The sequence below is a fragment of the Oncorhynchus mykiss genome, chromosome 5 (genome assembly GCF_057628025.1).
Source record: "Oncorhynchus mykiss isolate SJ-2025 chromosome 5, ASM5762802v1, whole genome shotgun sequence".
NCBI classification, from domain to species: Eukaryota; Metazoa; Chordata; class Actinopteri; order Salmoniformes; family Salmonidae; genus Oncorhynchus; species Oncorhynchus mykiss.
Genome location: NC_143026.1, coordinates 83,797,525 through 83,825,060, shown reverse-complemented (window position 1 = coordinate 83,825,060; position 27,536 = coordinate 83,797,525). Strand labels below are relative to the sequence as shown.

The window sequence follows — 27,536 nt, the reverse complement described above, 5'->3', positions numbered from 1 at the left end:
TTGTTGGTTAAGGACTTGGTTATACCGCCTGGTATAGAGGTCCTACACCTGTTGTATTCGGCGCATGTGACAAAATATACATTTATTTGATTTGATTTGATTTGCTCCGGAGGTAGTGATGTGACTAAGTAAGAAAGTAATAAAGGCCATGCACAGCACGTACGTTGGCACACACACACACACACACACTGAATCAGCAGCAGTCAACAGATATCATTACTTGAAAAGGCAGGGGCAAAGTGCAATTTAAACCAACTACAGTAAATCTCTCTCTCTCTCTCTCTCTCTCTCTCATACATAGTCTCCACCCCTACACCGTCCCAACCCTTTCTCTCTCACACACAGTAGACACATAAAAGTGCAGTAGATATTCTTTGGGGATTTCACAGTTGATAGCAGCCCACTATTAGGTAAGCCTCTCTGCTTTCTCGTGTTTGTGTGCATGTGAGTGCAAACGTGTGTGTGCTGTCTCTGTGCAGTAAGCTCTCTCCCTCTTGTGTTAACTAACACTGACTCAGTGAGGTGGAAGTCATGATAAGCTGCTCTTAGTAAAAGTGTTTTAGCTACCTACTGCTCTAAGCCGGCGGTTGAGGAGTTCTATTTCAACACTTGAATTGGCCATTGATTTTCCCCATTGGAGTTCAGTTCATTTTGTGTAATGACAAGTGGAATTGAGATGGAATTGATCCAAATCTTGTTTCTAATTAGATAAAGAGAAGAAGTGAATGATAGAAAGAGGGGATTCAGACAGTCATAAACCACACTTTGGTGTTAAGATATGCAGAGGGATAGAAAGGGGAAGAAAGACATTGTGGAGCCTCAAGCCTCAGACACAGTTGGCACATTGCTTGAGCATTTCCAGGGCCATGAAGACTCATGGGTAATGATGTTTATTAGTGAAGTGGAGACTAGGAAGATATTATACTGAGTTGTCTCTTGTACTAATATTAAAGGGGCCAGGCTGTGGGATTGAGGTTCACTGCTAACTTGTGCTATCCATTAAAGAAAGAAAAGAATAGACAAACGGAGAAAGGACGTCTCTGATACATTTTGGGACACATTCCTTGCAAACGTGAGGTAAAAAACATCTAATTAGACATGGTTAGTTTGGTTTGTGGACTACTCTACACTGAGAACACCCTGTGTGTCAATCGCTTTTTTCTCAAGTAGAGCAGAGACAAATATAGGAGGTACTGGTCTAAAAGTGTTCATTAAACAGACAAGTAGTGTTAGAACTGAGGCTTGGCTAATGTAGTTAGACTGAGGCATTTGCCTGTAGTATTGGCATTGCCTGGATATTGGTGTTTGAGGGAGGACGAGAGTGTTTGTAATTTATCATCTCTTTGACATCATCACTGGAGGCAGTGATTCCGTCTGATGTTGTCATTACAGGACACATGTGACATCAGCATTATGTAGGGTCCTCAGCACTGTATGCTAGTCAGTCTGTCTGACTGATGTTGTTATCTAAACACACACAAGTTCTACTAGGACTGTACGTAGGGCCCAAGGACAGGGCAGGCAGCCAGTCAGCCAGCCAGTCAGTCTAGCACAGGTTCCAGCTGGATATGTTGAAAATGTAAAACAACCTTTATTAACACAATTACATTGTTTTACATAGAGAGAGAGGGGGGAGGGGGTGATTGAGAGTGAGAGAGAGAGAGAAAGAGAGAGAGGGAAAGAGAGAGATAAAGAAAGAGAGAGAAGCCCACACATACACTACCATTCAAAAGTTTGGGGTCACTTAGAAATGTCGTGCATGTGTGTGCCGCGTAGGTCTTTTATGTGTGTGTGGGTTTAAGGTGTTGCCAGTCTTCCTCACTTTGGCATGGCAGAGTTGTCAGAGTGTCTGTGGAGACTGTCGCCGGGCCTGGCAGCAGCATGCACCACCTCGTGTTCTGGTGAAATTGACTGTAACAATGTTTACTCTGCTGCTGTATCCTGATCACATGGTCAGGGTAAAATAAAGGTTGGCCCAGCCACCTGACTCACTCTAGGCCCTGTCTCAGTCTGGCCCTTCCTGCCTGTGTCTGTCTCTGTCTCTGTGTCTGTGTGCCTCTGTGTGTGTGTGTGTGTCTCTGTGTCTGTGTGTGTGTGTCTCTGTGTCTGTGTGTGCCTCTGTGTGTGTCTGTGCCTGTCTCTGTGTCTGTGTGTGCCTCTGCGTGTGTGTGTGTGTGTGTGTCTGTGTCTGTGTGTGAGTCTGTCTCTGTGTGTCTCTGTCTCTGTGTCTGTGTGTGCCTCTGTGTGTGTGTCTGTCTCTGTGTCTGTGTGTGTCTCCGTGTCTGTGTGTGCCTCTGTGTGTGTGTGTGTCTCTGTGTCTGTGTGTGTCTCTGTGTCTGTGTCTGTGTGTGCCTCTGTGTGTGTGTGTTCTGTAGATATGTTGTAACATGTATGTAAAATATTGTTACATGCAGGTCTAGAGTTCAGAGGCAGGATGAATGGGTGAGTTTATACAGCCAGAGCGGTGTGAGAGGGAGTTACTCTAAAACACTTCTTATTTCAATTCTAATCACTCTCACTTTTACAAGTTTTGCATCTGACATATTCCCAGGTCAAACAATTATAAATATGTTCAGATACATTAAGATAAAGACAGATAAACTGTTTTCAGACATGAAACTATTGCTGGCTTTGTTGAGGAAGAATTAGCATGGACTGCAGTATCTAATGTGAATCACTTCAGAGAGTGAGTAGGTAGGTACAGGAGTGTCTGGATGACTTCATTCATGTTTTGGGCACTCGGCAGACATCATCATCCTTCCAGACACAGCCTCATCCACTTCTGCCTCGACTGACTGGAGGTGTTTGTGTCTGTCTATCTGTCTGTCTGTCTGTCTGTCTGTCTGTCTGTCTGTCTGTCTGTCTGTCTGTCTGTCTGCCTGCCTGTCTGCCTGTCTGCGTGCGTGTGTGTGTGTGTGTGTGTGTATGCATGACTGAATGAGAGAGTGAGAGGTTATGGAGGGGTTATGACTAATCTGTTACATTAACTCTAATCTTTTCATTTGTAAAGTCGTGATTCCACATTCACCGAGCATGACTTCCAGTCAAAGGATTTAAGACTAAAGAATTAACTAATACGCATGACTAAATGTGAAATCATATACAGAAGGATTTAAGACTAAAGAATTAGCTAATACGCATGACTAAATGTGAAATCATATACAGAAGGATTTAAGACTAAAGAATTAGCTAATACGCATGACTAAATGTGAAATCATATACAGAAGGATTTAAGACTAAAGAATTAGCTAATACGCATGACTAAATGTGAAATCATATACAGAAGGATTTAAGACTAAAGAATTAGCTAATACGCATGACTAAATGTGAAATCATATACAGAAGGATTTAAGACTAAAGAATTAGCTAATACGCATGACTAAATGTGAAATCATATACAGAAGGATTTAAGACTAAAGAATTAGCTAATACGCATGACTAAATGTGAAATCATATACAGAAGGATTTAAGACTAAAGAATTAGCTAATACGCATGACTAAATGTGAAATCATATACAGAAGGATTTAAGACTAAAGAATTAGCTAATACGCATGACTAAATGTGAAATCATATACAGAAGTAGGATCTTCATTTGAGCCAGTTTGCTACAGCAGCAAAATAATTCTGCAGCAACAGGAAATGTGAATTATTATGTTGATTATAATTAATGGACATTTTTTTAGGGGTTGATACATTTTTCATCTGACATTACAAAGTGGACATTTTAAATTTCAGAAGCCTTTTTAAACCTCAAATACACTACAAGGAACTACAAGGAAAATTCTCCTGCAACAGGGTGATCAAATTAATATCCAAAATCTGTACCGCTGTGTTGGCAAAAAATGACTTCCCATTAGCATTGAGTTTCTGGGGGCATAATGTCTCAAACCTCAGTCCTGTGTGTAGTGAAGGTCTGCTGAGTCAAAGTGAAACACTCCTGCCACGTAGGTCAGTCTGTTTGTAACTGATGTGCCAACCTGCCACGTAGGTCAGTCTGTGTGTAACTGACGTGCCAACCTGCCACGTAGGTCAGTCTGTGTGTAACTGATGTGCCAACCTGCCACATAGGTCAGTCTGTGTGTAACTGATGTGCCAACCTGCCACGTAGGTCAGTCTGTGTGTAACTGATGTGCCACCCTGCCACGTAGGTCAGTCTGTGTGTAACTGATGTGCCAACCTGCCACGTAGGTCAGTCTGTGTGTAACTGATGTGCCAACCTGCCACGTAGGTCAGTCTGTGTGTAACTGATGTGCCAACCTGCCACGTAGGTCAGTCTGTGTGTAACTGATGTGCCAACCTGCCACGTAGGTCAGTCTGTGTGTAACTGATGTGCCAACCTGCCACGTAGGTCAGTATGTGTGTAACTGATGTGCCAACCTGCCACGTAGGTCAGTCTGTGTGTAACTGATGTGCCAACCTGCCACGTAGGTCAGTCTGTGTGTAACTGATGTGCCAACCTGCCACGTAGGCCAGTCTGTGTGTAATTGATGTGCCAACCTGCCACGTAGGTCAGTCTGTGTGTAACTGATGTGCCCACCTGCCACGTAGGTCAGTCTGTGTGTAACTGATGTGCCAACCTGCCACGTAGGTGCGGCCCAGTGAGTGGTAGTGGTCTGTATGTTTAACCCCCTATTATTATATCTGCGTAGTTTTTTCTCTCTTTCCCCCTCTCTCTCTCTCTTTCTCTCTCTCTCTGTGTCTCTGTCTCTCTCAATTCAATTTGATTTTCAAAGGTGCTTTATTAGCATGGGAAATATATGAAATAAACAATCACAAATCACTCTCCCTCTCATCAGTCTAATATCCCAGTCATGGAGGAGGGATACAGAATTGACCTGGACTACATCACGGAGCGCATCATCACCGTATCCTTCCCCCAGGCATGCCCTGACCAGACCTACCTCCAGAACCTGCGTGACATCACACAGATGCTCAAATCCAAACATGGCCACAACTACATGGTGAGGAATGGAGGGGCTATAGACCACTAAAAGTGGTTGTCTTGCCCATACTATACACCCATCCTCATCATTGTCTTCCTCTTCCTCATCTCCCTCGTCCCTCCATCAGTAGTTATTGAGCTACAGAAAAAATGGTCTAAAATGTGTATTTTATTTCCCTAGGTGATCAACCTCTCAGAGAAGAATGATAGCCTGACCCAGATGAACCCAAAGGTGAAATGAATACTGTAGCTGTTGCCTCTCTGTGTGTACTACTCAAGACCACTGAGCTAAAGACTAGCTTGGGGAGCTAACAAAAGCCTTCAGATCTCAAGAAAGGTTATTAATCAAGGTTACTGTGTGCGTGTGCATGTTATGTGTCTGCGTGTGCATGTTATGTGTGTGCGTGCGTGTGTTTTGTCTCAGGTGTTGGACACGGGCTGGCTAGACCTGCTGGCCCCGTCCATGGAACAGATGTATGGTGTGTGTAAGACCATGGATAACTGGCTCCACTCACACACACAGCATGTTCTGGTCATGCACTGTCAGGTAGGAATCACACACACACACACACACACACACAGACACACACACACACACACACAGCATGTTCTGGTCATGCACTGTCAGGTAGGAATCACACACACACACACACACACACACACACACACACACACAGCATGTTCTGGTCATGCACTGTCGGGTAGGAATCACACACACAGACACACGAAGAAAAAGTAAACACACATATTATTATTAACATGGTAACACTTTATTTGGATAGTGCTCTACAGACTATCTACAGACTAGTAACACTTCAACTAACTATCTACTAACCCTAACCCTAACGCAAACCCTAACCCCTAACCCCTAAGCCTAAAATACAGTTTTTACAATTGAGGACCGGCAAAATTTACTCACTTCTTAGACGTTTTGCTGGTATACTATTCTTGTGAGGACTTCTAGTACTCCCAAGAATAGTAAAATATACACACACACACACACACACACACACACACACACACACACACACACACAGGCTTATTAGACACAGCCAACACTTCTACCTCTCCTTGCTCCTCTTTTGACCTCCTGACCTGTGTCTTGGCTCCGGCCCCTACAGGGTGGTCAGGGCAGAGTTGGGGTGATGGTGGCCTCCTACATCCACTTCAGCAGCATATCAGCCAGGTAACACTGATGTTAACAATATCACTTTTACTGAAACGTATCCAGGGGGAGCTAGCCTTAACTTCAGGGATTATGGGCACTGACCAGCCAGGCTAGTAGTCCGCTATTTCTAAAGCCCGGTTAACATTTGGGTAAAAAAAAATCTATGCCTTGAGATGTTTGAGATGTCACTGGCCTGGCAAGCCCCTTCACTCTGTAGCCCTTCAGGCTACATCTTGTGTCCTGAAAACATATTTACCAGCCCTCTAGTTTACCGATTTCTAGATTTCTAGATACTTTACTAGAAATTTACTTTACTAGTCATTGCGGGTTATAAAATGTGTGAAAATAAACGTTTATATTAAACTTTTATCAAGTGTACCGAATTTACTCCGTATCTCTCTAAATGTGCGTTGCCATCTGGGATCAAGTGGTAATCTTGTGTGGCAACTACTATGGAGTATGGGGACTAGGGTGAGCTTCAGAAAATGTGGATTTAAATGTTCATTTTATCATACTTCACACATTGTATAAACTGTACTGACTGGTAAGGCATTCTGGATTATAGATTTGCCTTCTGTGACTGAGAAAGTTTATTAGAAATAGGTCAATCAGAGGGCTGGTGAATATGTTTTCGGGATATGGGATATAACCTTTAGCAACAGGAGCCTCATGTGTACAGATCTCCCGGAGTGACGATGCTATGGCCTGGCAGGCTAGTTTGGCACATTTTCTTCTAGCCCAGTCTAAAAAGTGCAAGCCTCAAACATTCCTGGCATATCTTGCATTTGTCTCCTCTTTGATCAAAGACAGTGTCCTGGATAAGCCTACATATCAGAAGAGAAGAAGATAGCTTTGTATGATTATAAGGATCAGTTTTCCAAATAAACATGATTGATTACCCATCTAGCTATCCGAATCCTGAAAGGAAAGAGAAGCCATGTAGAATTAATGTAGGGTAAAGCACAGTGCTAAAGCTAGGGTAAAAGCCATACTAAAACTGTATGCTAATACTATACTATACTAAAGCTATAGATGTAGGATCTTCATTTGAGACAATTTGCTACAGCAGGAAAATAATCCCGCAGCAACAGGAAATGCAAATTATTATGTGGATTATAATTAACAGACATTTTTGTAGGGATTTATACATTTTTTGTAAGTAGAAATCAAGTCTGAAATGTCAAAGTGGAAATTACAAACTTTAGAATTAAACCTAAAATACACTAGAAGTTTTGCATTGCAGGAAAGTTCTCCTGCAACAGGGTGATCAAACTAAGATCCTACATCTGTACAGTGTCCACCTCTCCTCAGGAATGCCGAGAGAGGAGGGTTTATTACTAACATGGCTTGTATTGTTTCTAATGTAATGTTTCATATGAAAGAAAACCAGCGACACAGTTATACTGTATAATAGCTTGAAAAGGATCGGGGTCTGTATTCATAAAGCATCTCAGAGTAGGAGTGCTGGTCCAGGATCAGTTTTGCCTTGTAGATTATAATGAATAGACAGGGGGCCTGAACCTAGTTCAGCACTCCTACTACGCTGTATGAATACGGGCTCTGATGGACAGTCATTCAGTCAGTACGAGACAAAGGGCAGGAAAGTTGATTACAGAGACTTTGAAATGTATACTGTTACCAACCATTGTATAGATTTTGGGCAGGGATCATGTTGCCAGGGGTTACCTGTGTAAAGGGGAGGGGTTAACTTAACCCATGTAGAACCAAATCAAATCAGATTTTATTGATCACGTACACAGTTTAGCAGGTGTTGTTGCAGTGAAATGCTTATATTCATTGTTCCTATCAATCAATGCAGTAAATGTCAAACAAGCACACAATAATCAAAATTAAAAGATTATCACAAATTTAGTTCAGCAGTAGATACTATATATAAATATACTGAACAAAAATATAAACTCAACATGTAAAGTGTTGGTCACATGGATGAAATAATTAGATCCCTGAAATGTTTAAAATTCACAAAAAGTTTATTTCTCTCAAATTTTGTGCACAAATTTGTTTACATCCCTGTTTGTGAGCATTTCTCCTTTGCCAAGATAATCCATCAACCTGACAAGTGTGGCATATCAAGAAGCTGATTAAACATTATAATCATTACACGTGCATGTTGTGCTGGGGACAATGAAAGGCCACTCTAAAATGTGCAGTTTTGTCACACAACACAATGCCACAGATGTCTCAAGTTTTGAGGGAGCGTGCAATTGGCATGCTGACTGCAGGAAGGTCCACCAGAGCTGTTGCCAGATAAATTAATGTTAATTTCTCTATCATAAGCCGCCTCCAGCTGTCACGACTTCCCCTGAAGTTGGTCCCTCTCCTTGTTCTGGTGGCGTTCAGCGGTTGACGTCACCGGCTTTCTAGTCACCACCGATCCATTTTTCATTTTCGTTTTGTTTTGTCTTCATTATACACACCTGGTTTCCATTCCATAATCAGTGTTCCTTATTTAACCCTCTGGCTTCCCTTTCTGTTTTGTGCGTGATTGTCGTTGTCATGTGGTTTTGTTATTTTGTGCTCTGGATATTTGTGTTTTTCCTTGTTGGAACATTGCTTATTTTTTGAGTAAATTCTCGGATTATTACTCATACATTGTACCTGTGTCCTGCGCCTGACTCCTGCTTATCCATTCACCTAATCAGTGACACCAATGTCGTTTTAGAGGATTTGGCAGTACGTCCACCCAGCCTCACAACCGCAGACCATGTTTGAGACCAGCCACCCATACGTATAGCTGATGAAAATGTGGGTTTGCACAACTGAAGAATTCCTGCGCAAACTGTCAGAAACCGTCTCAGAGAAGCTCATCTGCATGATCGTCGTCCTCACCAGGGTCTTGACCTGACTGCAGTTCGGCATCTTAACTGATTTCAGTTGGTAAATTCTCACCTTTGATGGCCACTGGCACGATGCAGAAATGTGCTCTTCATGGATGAATCCTGGTTTCAACTGTACTGGGCAGATGACAGACAGCGTGTGTGGCATTGTGTGGGCAAGCGGTTTGCTGATGTCATTGTTGTGAACAGTGCCCCATGGTGGAGGTGGGGTTATGGCATGAGCACGCATAAGCTACGGACAACGAACACAATTGCATTTTATCGATGGCAATTTGAATGCAGAGATACCGTGACGAGATCCTGAGGCCCATTGTCTTGTCATTCATCCGCAGCCATCAGCTCATGTTTCAGCATGATAATGCACGGCCCATGTCACAACGATCTGTACACAATTCCTGGAAGCTGAAAATGTCCCAGTTCTTCCATGGCCTGAATACTCACCAGACATGTCACGCATTGAGCATGTTTGGGATACTTTGGATCGACGTGTACGACAGCATGTTCCAAATCCCACCAATATCCAGCAACTTCGCACAGCCATTGAAGAGGAGTGGAACATTCCACAGGCCACAATCAATAGCCTGATCAACTCTATGCGAAGGAGATGTGTCCCGCTGCATGAGGAAAATGGTCACACCAGATACTGACGGGTTTTCTGATCCACGCCCCTACCTTTTGTAAGGTATCTGTGACCAACAGATGCATATCTGTATTCCGTCATGTGAAATCCATAGATTGGCGTCTAATGAATTCCTTTCAATTGACTGATTTCCTTATATGAACTGTAACTCAGTAAAACCTTTGATGTGTTTATATTTTTGTTCAGGGTAGTGTGTAGACATTATTAAAGTGATCAGTGTTCAATGATTATGTACATAAGGCAGCATTCCCTAAGGTGCGGGGTAGAGTACTCAGTGGTACCCGGCTAGTGACAGTGACTAAGGGGCAGAGTAGGATACTGGACAGAGGGTAGAGTACTGTGCAGAGACCGTTTAGTGGTGGCTGTTTATCAGTCTCTCGGTCCCAGCTTTGATGTACCTGTACTGTCTCCACCTTCTAGATGGAAGTGGGGTGCACAGGCTGTGTTTCGGGTGGCTGAGGTCCTTGATTAACTTCTTGGCCTTCCTGTAACACCAGGTACAGTAGATGTCCTGGAGGGCAGGCACCACCCTCTGGAGAGCCCTGCGGTTGCAGACGGTGCAATTGCTGTACCAGGCGGTGATACAGCCCAACCAGATGCTCTTAATGGTGCATCTGTAGAAGTTTGAGGGTCTTAGGGGCCAAGCCAAATTATTGCGCCTTCTTCACCACACTGTTGGTGTGAAGGGAACATTTCAGGTCCAAAGTGATGTGCACGTCGAGAAGCTTGAAGCTTTTGACCCTCTCCACTGCGGCCTCTGCTGACATTGAGGGAATTATTATTTTCCTGTCACCACTCTGTCAAGGCACTCACCTCCTCACCTTCTCTATGTAGGCTGTCTCGTCAATTTTGGTAATCAGGCCTACCACTTGTGTCGTCAGCAAATTTGATGATTGTGTTGGAGAAGCACATGGTCATGCAGTCATGGGTGAACAGGGAGTAAAGGAGGATGCTGAGCACGCAGCCATGTGGGGACCGCGTGTTCAGGACCAGCGTGGCGGAGGTGTTGTTTCCTAACTTCACCACCTGGGGTCGGCCCTTCATGACGTCCAGAATCCAGTTGCCCAGGGAGGGGTTCAGACCCTTGTGAGGGTTAACACACTTGAATGTCTTACTCATGTCAGCCACGGAGCACATAGTACATTTGAGTGGCGGGGTACACGTCGCCGGCTGCGTGTTGTTTCTTCGAAGCAGGGGAAGAAAGCGAGGAAGCGACGTGTCTGGCTTTTTAAAAAAAAGATGTGTTTGTCTGGAGTCCCTGCTACATGCGTCTCGTGTCTGAGCTGTTGTATAGCGACTCCACTGTCTCTGTACTAATGTTTCGCCTCTTTGATTGCCTTACGGAGGTCATAGCTGGTCTGTTTGTACATGTCAATGTTCCCAGTCACCTTGCCATGGTTAAATGTGATGGTTCGCTTTTTCAGTTTTGCACAAATGCTGCAATTAAGTTTGGATTTAGTTCTAATTGTCACAGTAAGAACAACGTTCCCCATGCACTTCCTGATGAACTCAGTCTGTAATGATGACGCTGTGAGTCAAGTAGCAGGTGCAGGTAAAACGTTTAATGAAAACAACAAACATGAACCAAGCCAGCGTAACAGAAGCGAGGTAATATGAACACAGGTGCAATACCAACTGAGGAATGAACAAAAGGAAGGGACCTATAAAGGGGAGGTAATGAGGTCCAGGTGTGAATCATAACAATGAGTGCCAGGTGTGTGTAATGATGAGTGCCAGGTGTGCGTAATGATGAGTGCCAGGTGTGTGTAATGATGAGTGCCAGGTGTGCGTAATGATGAGTGCCAGGTGTGTGTAATGATGATTACCAGGACTGGTGGTTAGTATTCTGGCGATGATGGCACGCCGGAGGGGATGAGCAGGACTAGACATGAAACAGTCGTCAAGTCACTGTATACTTCGATATTATTCCCAGAGGCGACCCCAAAACATATCCCAGTCCACGTGATCAAAACAATCTTGAAACATAGATTCCAATTGGTGAGACCAACGTTGAACAGTCATTACCCCGGGTGCTTCCGGCTTTAGTTTCTGTTTATTGGCGGGGAGGATCAGGATGGAGGTGTGGTCAGATGGAGGGCCTTGTAGCCATCCCGGAAGGGAGAGTGGCAATGGTTAAAAATGTTCCTGCAGCGAGTAGCAAAGGAAATGTGTTGATATAATTTTGGGAGTGTTTTCCTCAGATTTCCTTTATTAAAGTCCCCAGCTACAATAAATATAGCCTCAGGATATGCAGTTTCCAGTTTGCGTAAAGTCAAGTGTAGTTCCTTGAGAGGCGTCGTCTCTGTGTCGGCTTGTGGGGGAATGTACAAAACAGTGACTATAACCAAAGAATTTCTGGTCCAATTTCTGGTGAGTGATTGCCAATCTAATGTTCCAAAGATATTTTTGGCTGTAGGTAATAGTACTAGAAACATTCTGAGCAAATAATGCAAGAAATAACAACAACAAAATCCAAATTCTGCCAAGTTGGCTAGGAGCTAGAAACAGGCGACTGTGTCTGTCAACGCCATGCCTACATACATATAGAATATACTGTAGATGCCTACATAACATGTAGGTATGTACAATGCCTTCATAAAGTATTCATACCCTTTGGCTATTCCACATTGTTGTGTTACAGCCTGAATTCAAAATGTATTAAATTGATTGTTTTCTCACCTGTCTACACACAACATTTCATAATGATAACGTGAACACATGCTTTTAGAAATTTTTGCAAACTTATTGAAAATGAAATTCTGAAATATATAATTTACATAAGTATTCACACCCCTAAATCAATACATATTAGAATCACTTTTGGCAGCGATTAAAGATGTCAATTTTTCTGGGTATGACTCTAAGAGCTTTGTACACCTGGATTGTACAATATTTGCGCATTGTTCTTTTAAAGGTTATTCAAGCTCTGTCAAGTTGGTTGTTGATCATTGCTAGACAGATAATTTGATGTCTCGCCATAGATTTTCAAGACGATTTATGTCAAAACTTTACCCAGGCCACTCAGGAACATTCAATGTCATCTTAGTAAGCTACTCCAGTGTATATTTGGCCTTCTGTTTTAGATTATTATACCGCTGAAAGGGGAATTTTTCTCCCAGTCTCTGTTTGAAAGCAGACTGAAACAGGTTTTCCACTAAGATTTTGTGTGTGCTTAGCTCTATTCCATTTATTTTTATCCAAAAATACCTCCCTATTCATTGCCGATGACAAGCATATCCATAACATGATGCAGCCAACAGCATGCTTGAAAATATGAAGAGTGGTACTCGGTGATGTGTTGTGTTGGACATAAAGTTCATTTGCGATTTTTTTTGCAGTTTTACTTTAGTCCCTTATTGCTAACATGATGTATATTCTGTACAGATTTCCTTCTTTACACTGTCAATTAGGTTAGTAATGGTGGTATATCTACAATGTTGTTGATACATCCTCAGTTTTCTCCTATCACAGCCATTAAACTATGTAACTGTTTTAAAGTCGCCACTGGCCTCATGGTGAAAAAAATACAAAAGAATGGTTGTTTTCTTTCTTTGTATTATCTTTTACCAGACCTATTGTGTTATATTCTCCTGCATTGCTTTCACATTTCCACAAACTTCAAAGTAATTCCTTTCAAATGGTACCAAAACAATATGCATGTCCTTGCTTTAGGGCCTGAGCTACAGGCAGTTAGTTATATTTGGGTATGTCATTTTAGGCGAAAATTGAAAAAAAGGGGTGGATCCTTAAGCGGTTAAATCATCACAGAAAGGGAAACAAATGGCATCAACCTAGTCTCTAGCGAGTTCAAGGAGATGCCCCACTTGACCATAGCTCGCTTGGTCTGACCGTAGCAACCGAGCAAATAGTAAGCCTGGAATGAAGCCTGATTAGTAGTGATTTAATGATGCTTTGGACAAATTGTGGCCTCTGCGTCACACAGAGACATGCCATTTTCGATGGGCTCATCAGGGGGGGGGAGTTTGGGGTGGATAAGCCACAGAGTTATTCTAGCTGCGCGCATCATGTAGTCTGAAACATATGATATTCTCCCTAAAGATAAAACGGCTTTATGCTCTAACTCTGCTTCTGTGCAGGCAATTTTCAAAATTCCTTTTGCCACGTGTTCAGGGTCATCTGTACCTCTACAGATATCAACATGAAAAGATTGAATGGTCCCCTTCATATCCTAAAGGGGAAGTATGAACTTTACCATCAAATAGGGCTGAAATCCCAAAATGTGCAGGCTTAAATCATCACAGAAAGGGAAACAAATGGCATCAACCTAGTCGCTAGGCCATGTCGAGTTCAAGGAGATGCCCCCATCTACCAATAGGTGCCCTTCTTTGCGAGGCATTAAAAAACCTCTCTGGTTTTTGTGATTGAATCTGTGTTTGAAATTCACTGCTCGACTGAGGGACCTTAGAGTTAAATGTATGCGTTGGGTACACAGATGAGGTAGTCATTCAAATTCATGTTAAACACTATTATTGCACACACACAGTCCATGCAACTTATTATGTGACTTGTTATGCAGATTTTTTATTCCTGAACTTATTTAGGCTTCCAATAACAAAGAGGTTGAGTACTTATTGACTGAAGACATTTCAGATTTTCATGTTTACGTAATTTGTAAAACAATTCCACATTGACATTATGAGGTATTGTGTGTAGGCCAGTAACAAAATAAATCTACATTTAATCCATTTTAAATCCAGCCTGTAACACAACAAAATGTGGAAAAAGTCAAGGGTTTTGAATGCTTTCTGAAGGCACTGTAGCTATCATATAATATTAAATACACTTTATAAATCCCACAAGAAAAATATGGCTTTGTCACCAGAAGACAGAGCAACAACAAACACTTACTTACATCAGAGACACAGAGATAGGCCACTGCTGTCTGACAAAACAAGCACGACTCATGGCTTCCACAGATTCCCGTCAAACCAATCATCTATAGAGCCTTTGGAATCTTTAGTTCAATATCAACAGACAATTTTTTGCTGTGATGAAATATTGTTGTGCAATACTTCCTGTCATTATCTGATACATATCTACAGTATATCATCTGAGTTGCTTTCTGTTTGTAGTTCTGTCCTCTGACATATGTGTGAGGCTGTGTGTCCTCCTAGGACCAGAGTTGACTTTAATGTTTGTGTCCCAAAATGGCACCCTACATCAGGGATGGGCAACTCAAGTCCTCGGGGACCTGATTGGTGTCACACTTTTGCCAAAGCCCCAGCTAACACACCTGACTCCAATAATCAACTAATCATGATCTTCAGTTTACAATGCAATTAGAAGAATCAGCTGTGCTTTGCTAAGGATGAAGAAAATGTGTGGTCCCTGAGGACTGGAGTTAATCATCCCTGCCCTACATAGTGCACTACTTCTGATCAGAGCCCTATGGGCCTTGGTGCACTATAGAAGGAATAATAGGGCACCATTTGAGATGCAACCCTGTGTGTCCTCCTCAGTTCACTTTAGAGTGTCAGTAATGTCACTGAGAGATACTGGAAGGGTCACAAGATGGGAAGAACAATTGCAGGAAAGGGGAAGTGTTTATTTCCAGTGTGTGCATGCTTTTTGTGAGTGAGTGTGTGGGTTTTTGTGTGTGTGTTTGTGTGGGTGTGTGTGTGTTCCCCCGTGGTTGTCATCTGACTCTCTGTAGTGATTGTTAAATGATGATAACATTCCTCCTGCCTCTGTGTCAGCTTCCCTATCTCTACCCCAGTGTGTGCGTGTGTGTGTGCGTGTGTGTGTGTGTGTGTGTGTGTGTGTGTGTGTGTGTGTGTGTGTGTGTGTGTGTGTGTATGGATATAGCTAGACTAGAGAAAGGAGTGCAGTATGGTGTCTATATACAATACAGGAGTGTATTGGTTCACTGCTGTGGTGTCGGAATATGTGTCTGGCCAGCCAGGTGGCTGTACCGACTGATGTATCCAGAGTGAGCCATGTTTCCGTGAAACAAAGAACGTTACAATCTCTGATGTCTCTCTGGAAGGCAACGCTTGCTCGGATTTCATCTACCTTGTTGTCAAGAGACTGGTGACGTCATTTGCTCTGAGACCTTGAAGTAGTGATTCCCCTTGCTCTGCAAGGGCCGCGGCTTTTGTGGAGCGATGGGTAACGATGCTTTGTGGGTGACTGTTGTTGATGTGTGCAGAGGGTCCCTGGTTCGCTCCCGGGTATGGGCGAGGGTCGGTCTAAAGTTATACTGTTACACATAGTCACTTTCCCCTATATACATGTACGTACATATTACCTCAATTACCTTGACTTACCCATATCTTTGTAATTGTTATTTTTTCCTTTAGTCTATTTAGCAAATTTTTCTTACTTACTTTTTAAAAACTCTGCATTGTTGGTTAAGGGCTCCTAAGTAAGCATTTCATGGTAAGGTCTACATCTGTTGAATTTGGCGCATGTGACAAATATGATTTGATTCGATTTGAGACTGATGCATTTGTTTACTGTGTTCTATTGTCCTACAGTGCCTTGCGAAAGTATTCGGCCCCCTTGAACTTTGCGACCTTTTGCCACATTTCAGGCTTCAAACATAAAGATATAAAACTGTATTTTTTTGTGAAGAATCAACAACAAGTGGGACACAATCATGAAGTGGAACGACATTTATTGGATATTTCAAACTTTTTTAACAAATCAAAAACTGAAAAATTGTGCGTGCAAAATTATTCAGCCCCCTTAAGTTACTACCTTTTGCTGCGATTACAGCTGTAAGTCGCTTGGGGTGTGTCTATCAGTTTTGCACATCGAGAGACTGACATTTTTTCCCATTCCTCCTTGCAAAACAGCTCGAGCTCAGTGAGGTTGGATGGAGAGCATTTGTGAACAGCAGTTTTCAGTTCTTTCCACAGATTCTCGATTGGATTCAGGTCTGGACTTTGACTTGGCCATTCTAACACCTGGATATGTTTATTTTTGAACCATTCCATTGTAGATTTTGCTTTATGTTTTGGATCATTGTCTTGCTGGAAGACAAATCTCCGTCCCAGTCTCAGGTCTTTTGCAGACTCCATCAGGTTTTCTTCCAGAATGGTCCTGTATTTGGCTCCATCCATCTTCCCATCAATTTTAACCATCTTCCCTGTCCCTGCTGAAGAAAAGCAGGCCCAAACCATGATGCTGCCACCACCATGTTTGACAGTGGGGATGGTGTGTTCAGGGTGATGAGCTGTGTTGCTTTTACGCCAAACATAACGTTTTGCATTGTTGCCAAAAAGTTCCATTTTGGTTTCATCTGACCAGAGCACCTTCTTCCACATGTTTGGTGTGTCTCCCAGGTGTCTTGTGGCAAACTTTAAACGACACTTTTTATGGATATCTTTAAGAAATGGCTTTCTTCTTGCCACTCTTCCATAAAGGCCAGATTTGTGCAATATATGACTGATTGTTGTCCTATGGACAGAGTCTCCCACCTCAGCTGTAGATCTCTGCAGTTCATCCAGAGTGATCATGGGCCTCTTGGCTGCATCTCTGATCAGTCTTCTCCTTGTATGAGCTGAAAGTTTAGAGGGACGGCCAGGTCTTGGTAGATTTGCAGTGGTCTGATACTCCTTCCATTTCAATATTCTCGCTTGCACAGTGCTCCTTGGGATGTTTAAAGCTTGGGAAATCTTTTTGTATCCAAATCCGGCTTTAAACTTCTTCACAACAGTATCTCGGACCTGCCTGGTGTGTTCCTTGTTCTTCATGATGCTCTCTTCGCTTTTGACGGACCTCTGAGACTATCACAGTGCAGGTGCATTTATACGGAGACTTGATTACACACAGGTGGATTGTATTTATCATCATTAGTCATTTAGGTCAACATTGGATCATTCAGAGATCCTCACTGAACTTCTGGAGAGAGTTTGCTGCACTGAAAGTAAAGGGGCTGAATAATTTTGCACGCCCAATTTTCCAGTTTTTGATTTGTTAAAAAAGTTCGAAATTTCCAATAAATGTCGTTCCACTTCATGATTGTGTCCCACTTGTTGTTGATTCTTCACAAAAAAATACAGTTTTATATCTTTATGTTTGAAGCCTGAAATGTGGCAAAAGGTCGCAAAGTTCAAGGGGGCCGAATACTTTCGCAAGGCACTGTATTTGTATTTTGCTTCTATATGCATGGTCGAGAATGCTTGCAGAGGATGAGAGAGACATTTGGACTGGAGTTCATGTTGACCTGATGAGCAATGAAGAGGATGCCCTGCAAAACGGCAAACCAGTGTGTTGTTGTCAAGAACTACAGAGCTGCTTGGAAAGAGACCAGAGCACCTTGACGAGCCACACCACACGGATCATGTCTGGGGAGTTTTCTTCAAGGCAACCTACAGTGGATTCCACAGACCCCTCAACCCTCAAAACTATAGCAATACAGGAACCCCAATGGAGGCTCGCCATGGGCCAAACTGGATGACTCCTGTCAGTACTGTGATCTTTGAATATGGAATATTCCTTTATCTGAGGTAGCCCCCCCCTGCTTAGGCCCTGCTTAGCCGAAATGCAGATACTGTGACCCGCTTTCTCCTGCTCTACTGAAATAAATTATCCTTTAAGTGTGTTTTGTGTGTTTTCTTTTCCAAGGACCTAACATATGTTTTAGTATAGGGATGTTGTGAGGGGCTGGAAAAACCTCCATAGGGGTGCTTGAATTTTACTTCTGAAAAGGTGTAGGAACCCTGATGTGATATTAATAATACAAACAATTAAAAGTAATGCATTCATAATTCACTGTAATTCATTAATTTAAAAATGTAAATGTTTTTAATATACTAGTCAAATCAAATCATTACTTTACTGTGAAATACTTGCTCATGAGCCCTTCCCAACGATGCAGAATATATATATTTTTATAATATATATAGGAGAAATAAAATACACAATAATTAAGCTACACACAGGGAGTACTGGTACCAGATCAATGTGCTGGGATACAATGTATTTGAGGTAGATATGTACATAAAGGCAGGGTAAAATAACTATTAGATAATAACAAGAAACTAAGGCAAGCTAGCAATAACTAGTATTAGCATGTGCAACCTGAACAAGTGCACAATTATTTACTGGCAAATATGGGAGCGACGTGAGCAGACGTGAAAAGAGATGTAGTGCAACTGACGTCAAACTGGAATTTCAAGACGTGTCCTGGTAAATGGGTGGATGTTGTGGTCGTTTCTGGGGATTTACTGAACCTTTTCTGGACATATACACGTTCGTGCACTGGAGTATTCTACCTGTAAATGTGCCTTTTCATGCACTGTGTGTGTCTCCCTCAGGGCAGACCTGGGTCTAGACTGAATGTGTGTGTCTCCCTCAGGGCAGACCTGGGTCTAGACTGAATGTGTGTGTCCTCCTCAGGGCAGACCTGGGTCTAGACTGAATGTGTGTGTCTCCCTCAGGGCAGACCTGGGTCTAGACTGAATGTGTGTGTCTCCCTCAGGGCAGACCTGGATCTAGACTGAATGTGTGTGTCTCCCTCAGGGCAGACCTGGGTCTAGACTGAATGTGTGTGTCTCCCTCAGGGCAGACCTGGGTCTAGACTGAATGTGTGTGTCTCCCTCAGTGCAGACCTGGGTCTAGACTGAATGTGTGTGTCTCCATCAGGGCAGACCTGGATCTAGACTGAATGTGTGTGTCTCCCTCAGGGCAGACCTGGGTCTAGACTGAATGTGTGTGTCTCCCTCAGGGCAGACCTGGGTCTAGACTGAATGTGTGTGTCTCCATCAGGGCAGACCTGGATCTAGACTGAATGTGTGTCTCGCCCTCAGGGCAGACCTGGGTCTAGACTGAATGTGTGTGTCTCCCCCAGTGCAGACCTGGATCTAGACTGAATGTGTGTGTCTCCCTCAGGGCAGACCTGGGTCTAGACTGAATGTGTGTGTCCTCCTCAGGGCAGACCTGGGTCTAGACTGAATGTGTGTGTCTCCCTCAGGGCAGACCTGGATCTAGACTGAATGTGTGTGTCTCCCTCAGGGCAGACCTGGATCTAGACTGAATGTGTGTCTCGCCCTCAGGGCAGACCTGGATCTAGACTGAATGTGTGTGTCCTCCTCAATGCAGACCTGGATCTAGACTGAATGTGTGTGTCCTCCTCAATGCAGACCTGGGTCTAGACTGAATGTGTGTGTCTCCCTCAGGGCAGACCTGGATCTAGACTGAATGTGTGTGTCCTCCTCAATGCAGACCTGGATCTAGACTGAATGTGTGTGTCTCCCTCAGGGCAGACCTGGATCTAGACTGAATGTGTGTGTCTCCCTCAGGGCAGACCTGGATCTAGACTGAATGTGTGTGTCCTCCTCAATGCAGACCTGGGTCTAGACTAAATGTGCGTGTCTCCCCCAGTGCAGACCTGGATCTAGACTGAATGTGTGTGTCTTCCCCAGTGCATTCCTGGATCTAGACTGAATGTGTGTGTCTCCCCCAGTGCAGACCTGGATCTAGACTGAATGTGTGTGTCCTCCTCAGTGCAGACCTGGATCTAGACTGAATGTGTGTGTCTCCCCCAGTGCAGACCTGGATCTAGACTGAATGTGTGTGTCCTCCTCAGTGCAGACCTGGATCTAGACTGAATGTGTGTGTCTCCCTCAGTGCAGACCTGGATCTAGACTGAATGTGTGTGTCTCCCTCAGGGCAGACCTGGGTCTAGACTGAATGTGTGTGTCCTCCTTAGTGCAGACCTGGGTCTAGACTGAATGTGTGTGTCTCCCTCAGTGCAGACCTGGATCTAGACTGAATGTGTGTGTCCTCCTCAGTGCAGACCTGGATCTAGACTGAATGTGCGTGTCTCCCCCAGTGCAGACCTGGATCTAGACTGAATGTGCGTGTCTCCCTTTGTGCAGACCTGGATCTAGACTGAATGTGCGTGTCTCCCCCAGTGCAGACCTGGATCTAGACTGAATGTGTGTGTCCTCCTCAGTGCAGACCTGGATCTAGACTGAATGTGTGTGTCCTCCTCAGTGCAGACCTGGATCTAGACTGAATGTGTGTGTCCTTCTCAGTGCAGACCTGGATCTAGACTGAATGTGCGTGTCTCCCCCAATGCAGACCTGGCTCTAGACTAAATGTGCGTGTCCTCCTCAGTGCAGACCTGGATCTAGACTGAATGTGCGTGTCTCCCCCAGTGCAGACCTGGGTCTAGACTGAATATGTGTGTCCTCCTCAGTGCAGACCTGGATCTAGACTGAATGTGTGTGTCCTCCTCAGTGCAGACCTGGGTCTAGACTGAATGTGCGTGTCCTCCTCAGTGCAGACCTGGGTTTATCCTGAATGTGTGTGTCTCCCTCAGGGCAAACCTGGATCTAGACTGAATGTGTGTGTCTCCCCAGTGCAGACCTGGATCTAGACTGAATGTGTGTGTCCTTCTCAGTGCAGACCTGTATCTAGACTGAATGTGTGTGTCCTCCTCAATGCAGACCTGGATCTAGACTGAATGTGTGTGTCCTCCTCAATGCAGACCTGGATCTAGACTGAATATGCGTGTCTCCCCCAGTGCAGACCTGGATCTAGACTGAATGTGCGTGTCTCCCCCAGTGCAGACCTGGATCTAGACTGAATGTGCGTGTCCTCCTCAGTGCAGACCTGGGTCTATCCTGAATGTGTGTGTCTCCCTCAGGGCAAACCTGGATCTAGACTGAATGTGTGTGTCTCCCCCAGTGCAGACCTGGATCTAGACTGAATGTGTGTGTCCTTCTCAGTGCAGACCTGGATCTAGACTGAATGTGTGTGTCCTCCTCAGTGCAGACCTGGATCTAGACTGAATGTGTGTGTCTCCCCCAGTCCAGACCTGGGTCTAGACTGAATGTGTGTGTCCTTCTCAGTGCAGACCTGGATCTAGACTGAATGTGTGTGTCTCCCCCAGTGCAGACCTGGATCTAGACTGAATGTGTGTGTCTCCCCCAGTGCAGACCTGGATCTAGACTGAATGTGTGTGTCTCCCCCAGTGCAGACCTGGATCTAGACTGAATGTGTGTGTCTCCCCCAGTGCAGACCTGGGTCTAGACTGAATGTGTGTGTCTCCCCCAGTCCAGACCTGGGTCTAGACTGAATGTGTGTGTCCTTCTCAGTGCAGACCTGGATCTAGACTGAATGTGCGTGTCTCCCCCAGTGCAGACCTGGATCTAGACTGAATGTGTGTGTCCTCCTCAGTGCAGACCTGGATCTAGACTGAATGTGTGTGTCCTCCTCAGTGCAGACCTGGCTCTAAACTGAATGTCTATGTCCTCCTCAGTGCAGACCTGGATCTAGACTGAATGTGTGTGTCCTTCTCAGTGCAGACCTGGATCTAGACTGAATGTGTGTGTCTCCCCCAGTGCAGACCTGGATCTAGACTGAATGTGTGTGTCTCCCCCAGTGCAGACCTGGATCTAGACTGAATGTGCGTGTCTCCCCCAGTGCAGACCTGGATCTAGACTGAATGTGCGTGTCTCCCCCAGTGCAGACCTGGATCTAGACTGAATGTGCATGTCTCCCCCAATGCAGACCTGGCTCTAGACTAAATGTGCGTGTCCTCCTCAGTGCAGACCTGGATCTAGACTGAATGTGCGTGTCTCCCCCAGTGCAGACCTGGGTCTAGACTGAATATGTGTGTCCTCCTCAGTGCAGACCTGGATCTAGACTGAATGTGTGTGTCCTCCTCAGTGCAGACCTGGGTCTAGACTGAATGTGCGTGTCCTCCTCAGTGCAGACCTGGGTCTATCCTGAATGTGTGTGTCTCCCTCAGGGCAAACCTGGATCTAGACTGAATGTGTGTGTCTCCCCCAGTGCAGACCTGGATCTAGACTGAATGTGTGTGTCCTTCTCAGTGCAGACCTGGATCTAGACTGAATGTGTGTGTCCTCCTCAATGCAGACCTGGATCTAGACTGAATGTGTGTGTCCTCCTCAATGCAGACCTGGATCTAGACTGAATGTGCGTGTCTCCCCCAGTGCAGACCTGGATCTAGACTGAATGTGCGTGTCTCCCTTTGTGCAGACCTGGATCTAGACTGAATGTGCGTGTCTCCCTTTGTGCAGACCTGGATCTAGACTGAATGTGCGTGTCTCCCCCAGTGCAGACCTGGATCTAGACTGAATGTGTGTGTCCTCCTCAGTGCAGACCTGGATCTAGACTGAATGTGTGTGTCCTCCTCAGTGCAGACCTGGATCTAGACTGAATGTGTGTGTCCTTCTCAGTGCAGACCTGGATCTAGACTGAATGTGCGTGTCTCCCCCAATGCAGACCTGGCTCTAGACTAAATGTGCGTGTCCTCCTCAGTGCAGACCTGGATCTAGACTGAATGTGCGTGTCTCCCCCAGTGCAGACCTGGGTCTAGACTGAATATGTGTGTCCTCCTCAGTGCAGACCTGGATCTAGACTGAATGTGTGTGTCCTCCTCAGTGCAGACCTGGGTCTAGACTGAATGTGCGTGTCCTCCTCAGTGCAGACCTGGGTTTATCCTGAATGTGTGTGTCTCCCTCAGGGCAAACCTGGATCTAGACTGAATGTGTGTGTCTCCCCCAGTGCAGACCTGGATCTAGACTGAATGTGTGTGTCCTTCTCAGTGCAGACCTGGATCTAGACTGAATGTGTGTGTCCTCCTCAATGCAGACCTGGATCTAGACTGAATGTGTGTGTCCTCCTCAATGCAGACCTGGATCTAGACTGAATATGCGTGTCTCCCCCAGTGCAGACCTGGATCTAGACTGAATGTGCGTGTCTCCCCCAGTGCAGACCTGGATCTAGACTGAATGTGCGTGTCCTCCTCAGTGCAGACCTGGGTCTATCCTGAATGTGTGTGTCTCCCTCAGGGCAAACCTGGATCTAGACTGAATGTGTGTGTCTCCCCCAGTGCAGACCTGGATCTAGACTGAATGTGTGTGTCCTTCTCAGTGCAGACCTGGATCTAGACTGAATGTGTGTGTCCTCCTCAGTGCAGACCTGGATCTAGACTGAATGTGTGTGTCTCCCCCAGTCCAGACCTGGGTCTAGACTGAATGTGTGTGTCCTTCTCAGTGCAGACCTGGATCTAGACTGAATGTGTGTGTCTCCCCCAGTGCAGACCTGGATCTAGACTGAATGTGTGTGTCTCCCCCAGTGCAGACCTGGATCTAGACTGAATGTGTGTGTCTCCCCCAGTGCAGACCTGGATCTAGACTGAATGTGTGTGTCTCCCCCAGTGCAGACCTGGGTCTAGACTGAATGTGTGTGTCTCCCCCAGTCCAGACCTGGGTCTAGACTGAATGTGTGTGTCCTTCTCAGTGCAGACCTGGATCTAGACTGAATGTGCGTGTCTCCCCCAGTGCAGACCTGGATCTAGACTGAATGTGTGTGTCCTCCTCAGTGCAGACCTGGATCTAGACTGAATGTGTGTGTCCTCCTCAGTGCAGACCTGGCTCTAAACTGAATGTCTATGTCCTCCTCAGTGCAGACCTGGATCTAGACTGAATGTGTGTGTCCTTCTCAGTGCAGACCTGGATCTAGACTGAATGTGTGTGTCTCCCCCAGTGCAGACCTGGATCTAGACTGAATGTGTGTGTCTCCCCCAGTGCAGACCTGGATCTAGACTGAATGTGCGTGTCTCCCCCAGTGCAGACCTGGATCTAGACTGAATGTGCGTGTCTCCCCCAGTGCAGACCTGGATCTAGACTGAATGTGCATGTCTCCCCCAATGCAGACCTGGCTCTAGACTAAATGTGCGTGTCCTCCTCAGTGCAGACCTGGATCTAGACTGAATGTGCGTGTCTCCCCCAATGCAGACCTGGGTCTAGACTGAATATGTGTGTCCTCCTCAGTGCAGACCTGGATCTAGACTGAATGTGTGTGTCCTCCTCAGTGCAGACCTGGGTCTAGACTGAATGTGCGTGTCCTCCTCAGTGCAGACCTGGGTCTATCCTGAATGTGTGTGTCTCCCTCAGGGCAAACCTGGATCTAGACTGAATGTGTGTGTCTCCCCCAGTGCAGACCTGGATCTAGACTGAATGTGTGTGTCCTTCTCAGTGCAGACCTGGATCTAGACTGAATGTGTGTGTCCTCCTCAATGCAGACCTGGATCTAGACTGAATGTGTGTGTCCTCCTCAATGCAGACCTGGATCTAGACTGAATGTGCGTGTCTCCCCCAGTGCAGACCTGGATCTAGACTGAATGTGCGTGTCTCCCCCAGTGCAGACCTGGATCTAGACTGAATGTGCGTGTCCTCCTCAGTGCAGACCTGGGTCTATCCTGAATGTGTGTGTCTCCCTCAGGGCAAACCTGGATCTAGACTGAATGTGTGTGTCTCCCCCAGTGCAGACCTGGATCTAGACTGAATGTGTGTGTCCTTCTCAGTGCAGACCTGGATCTAGACTGAATGTGTGTGTCCTCCTCAGTGCAGACCTGGATCTAGACTGAATGTGTGTGTCTCCCCCAGTGCAGACCTGGATCTAGACTGAATATGTGTGTCTCCCCCAGTGCAGACCTGGGTCTAGACTGAATGTGTGTGTCTCCCCCAGTCCAGACCTGGGTCTAGACTGAATGTGTGTGTCCTTCTCAGTGCAGACCTGGATCTAGACTGAATGTGTGTGTCCTCCTCAATGCAGACCTGGATCTAGACTGAATGTGCGTGTCTCCCCCAGTGCAGACCTGGATCTAGACTGAATGTGCGTGTCTCCCTCAGGGCAAACCTGGATCTAGACTGAATGTGTGTGTCTCCCCCAGTGCAGACCTGGATCTAGACTGAATGTGTGTGTCCTTCTCAGTGCAGACCTGGATCTAGACTGAATGTGTGTGTCCTCCTCAGTGCAGACCTGGATCTAGACTGAATGTGTGTGTCTCCCCCAGTGCAGACCTGGATCTAGACTGAATGTGTGTGTCTCCCCCAGTGCAGACCTGGATCTAGACTGAATGTGTGTGTCTCCCCCAGTGCAGACCTGGGTCTAGACTGAATGTGTGTGTCTCCCCCAGTCCAGACCTGGGTCTAGACTGAATGTGTGTGTCCTTCTCAGTGCAGACCTGGATCTAGACTGAATGTGCGTGTCTCCCCCAGTGCAGACCTGGATCTAGACTGAATGTGTGTGTCCTCCTCAGTGCAGACCTGGATCTAGACTGAATGTGTGTGTCCTCCTCAGTGCAGACCTGGCTCTAAACTGAATGTCTATGTCCTCCTCAGTGCAGACCTGGATCTAGACTGAATGTGTGTGTCCTTCTCAGTGCAGACCTGGATCTAGACTGAATGTGTGTGTCTCCCCCAGTGCAGACCTGGATCTAGACTGAATGTGCGTGTCTCCCCCAGTGCAGACCTGGATCTAGACTGAATGTGCGTGTCTCCCCCAGTGCAGACCTGGATCTAGACTGAATGTGCGTGTCTCCCCCAGTGCAGACCTGGCTCTAAACTGAATGTGCGTGTCTCCCCCAGTGCAGACCTGGATCTAGACTGAATGTGTGTGTCCTCCTCAGTGCAGACCTGGATCTAGACTGAATGTGTGTGTCCTCCTCGGTGCAGACCTGGATCTAGACTGAATGTGTGTGTCCTTCTCAGTGCAGACCTGGATCTAGACTGAATTTGTGTGTCTCCCCCAGTGCAGACCTGGATCTAGACTGAATGTGTGTGTCTCCCCCAGTCCAGACCTGGGTCTAGACTGAATGTGTGTGTCCTCCTCAGTGCAGACCTGGATCTAGACTGAATGTGTGTGTTTCCCCCAGTGCAGACCTGGATCTAGACTGAATGTGTGTGTTTCCCCCAGTGCAGACCTGGATCTAGACTGAATGTGTGTGTCCTTCTCAGTGCAGACCTGGGTCTAGACTGAATGTGTGTGTCCTCCTCAATGCAGACCTGGATCTAGACTAAATGTGCGTGTCTCCCCCAGTGCAGACCTGGATCTAGACTGAATGTGTGTGTCTCCCCCAGTGCAGACCTGGGTCTAGACTGAATGTGCGTGTCTCCCCCAGTGCAGACCTGGATCTAGACTGAATGTGCGTGTCTCCCCCAGTGCAGACCTGGATCTAGACTGAATGTGTGTGTCCTTCACAGTGCAGACCTGGATCTAGACTGAATGTGTGTGTCTCCCCCAGTGCAGACCTGGATCTAGACTGAATGTGTGTGTCTCCCCCAGTGCAGACCTGGATCTAGACTGAATGTGTGTGTCCTCCTCAGTGCAGACCTGGATCTAGACTGAATGTGTGTGTCCTCCTCAGTGCAGACCTGGCTCTAAACTGAATGTCTATGTCCTCCTCAGTGCAGACCTGGATCTAGACTGAATGTGTGTGTCCTTCTCAGTGCAGACCTGGATCTAGACTGAATGTGTGTGACTCCCCCAGTGCAGACCTGGATCTAGACTGAATATGTGTGTCTCCCCCAGTGCAGACCTGGATCTAGACTGAATGTGTGTGTCTCCCCCAGTGCAGACCTGGCTCTAAACTGAATGTCTATGTCCTCCTCAGTGCAGACCTGGATCTAGACTGAATGTGTGTGTCTCCCTCAGTGCAGACCTGGGTCTAGACTGAATGTGTGTGTCTCCCCCAGTGCAGACCTGGATCTAGACTGAATGTGTGTGTCTCCCCCAGTGCAGACCTGGATCTAGACTGAATGTGTGTGTCTCCCCCAGTGCAGACCTGGGTCTAGACTAAATGTGTGTGTCTCCCCCAGTGCAGACCTGGGTCTAGACTAAATGTGTGTGTCTCCCCCAGTGCAGACCTGGATCTAGACTGAATGTGTGTGTCTCCCCCAGTGCAGACCTGGATCTAGACTGAATGTGTGTGTCTCCCCCAGTGCAGACCTGGCTCTAAACTGAATGTCTATGTCCTCCTCAGTGCAGACCTGGCTCTAAACTGAATGTGTGTGTCCTCCTCAGTGCAGACCTGGCTCTAAACTGAATGTCTATGTCCTCCTCAGTGCAGACCTGGCTCTAAACTGAATGTCTATGTCCTCCTCAGTGCAGACCTGGCTCTAAACTGAATGTGTGTGTCC

At 45.7% G+C, this 27,536-nt stretch overlaps 1 protein-coding gene across 3 annotated transcripts in view; it reads left to right on the top strand.

Annotated features, from left to right (window-relative positions):
- The first annotated feature begins 284 nt into the window (after positions 1–284).
- si:ch211-191a24.3 (tensin-3) overlaps positions 285–27,536 on the top strand; it is a 108,125-nt gene continuing 80,873 nt past the window's right edge. The window contains exons 1-5 of one of the 3 annotated variants that reach the window (XM_021604524.3): positions 285–410; positions 4,798–4,962; positions 5,125–5,175; positions 5,368–5,490; positions 6,065–6,129. In XM_021604524.3, the coding sequence (XP_021460199.3) occupies positions 4,813–4,962; positions 5,125–5,175; positions 5,368–5,490; positions 6,065–6,129 (389 nt within the window). In that variant the 5' untranslated portion in view covers positions 285–410; positions 4,798–4,812. Of the gene's footprint in view, positions 411–4,797; positions 4,963–5,124; positions 5,176–5,367; positions 5,491–5,542; positions 5,572–6,064; positions 6,130–27,536 lie in introns of those variants that run through there. The other 2 variants (XM_090236148.1, XM_090236149.1) reach the window with 2 other exon arrangements.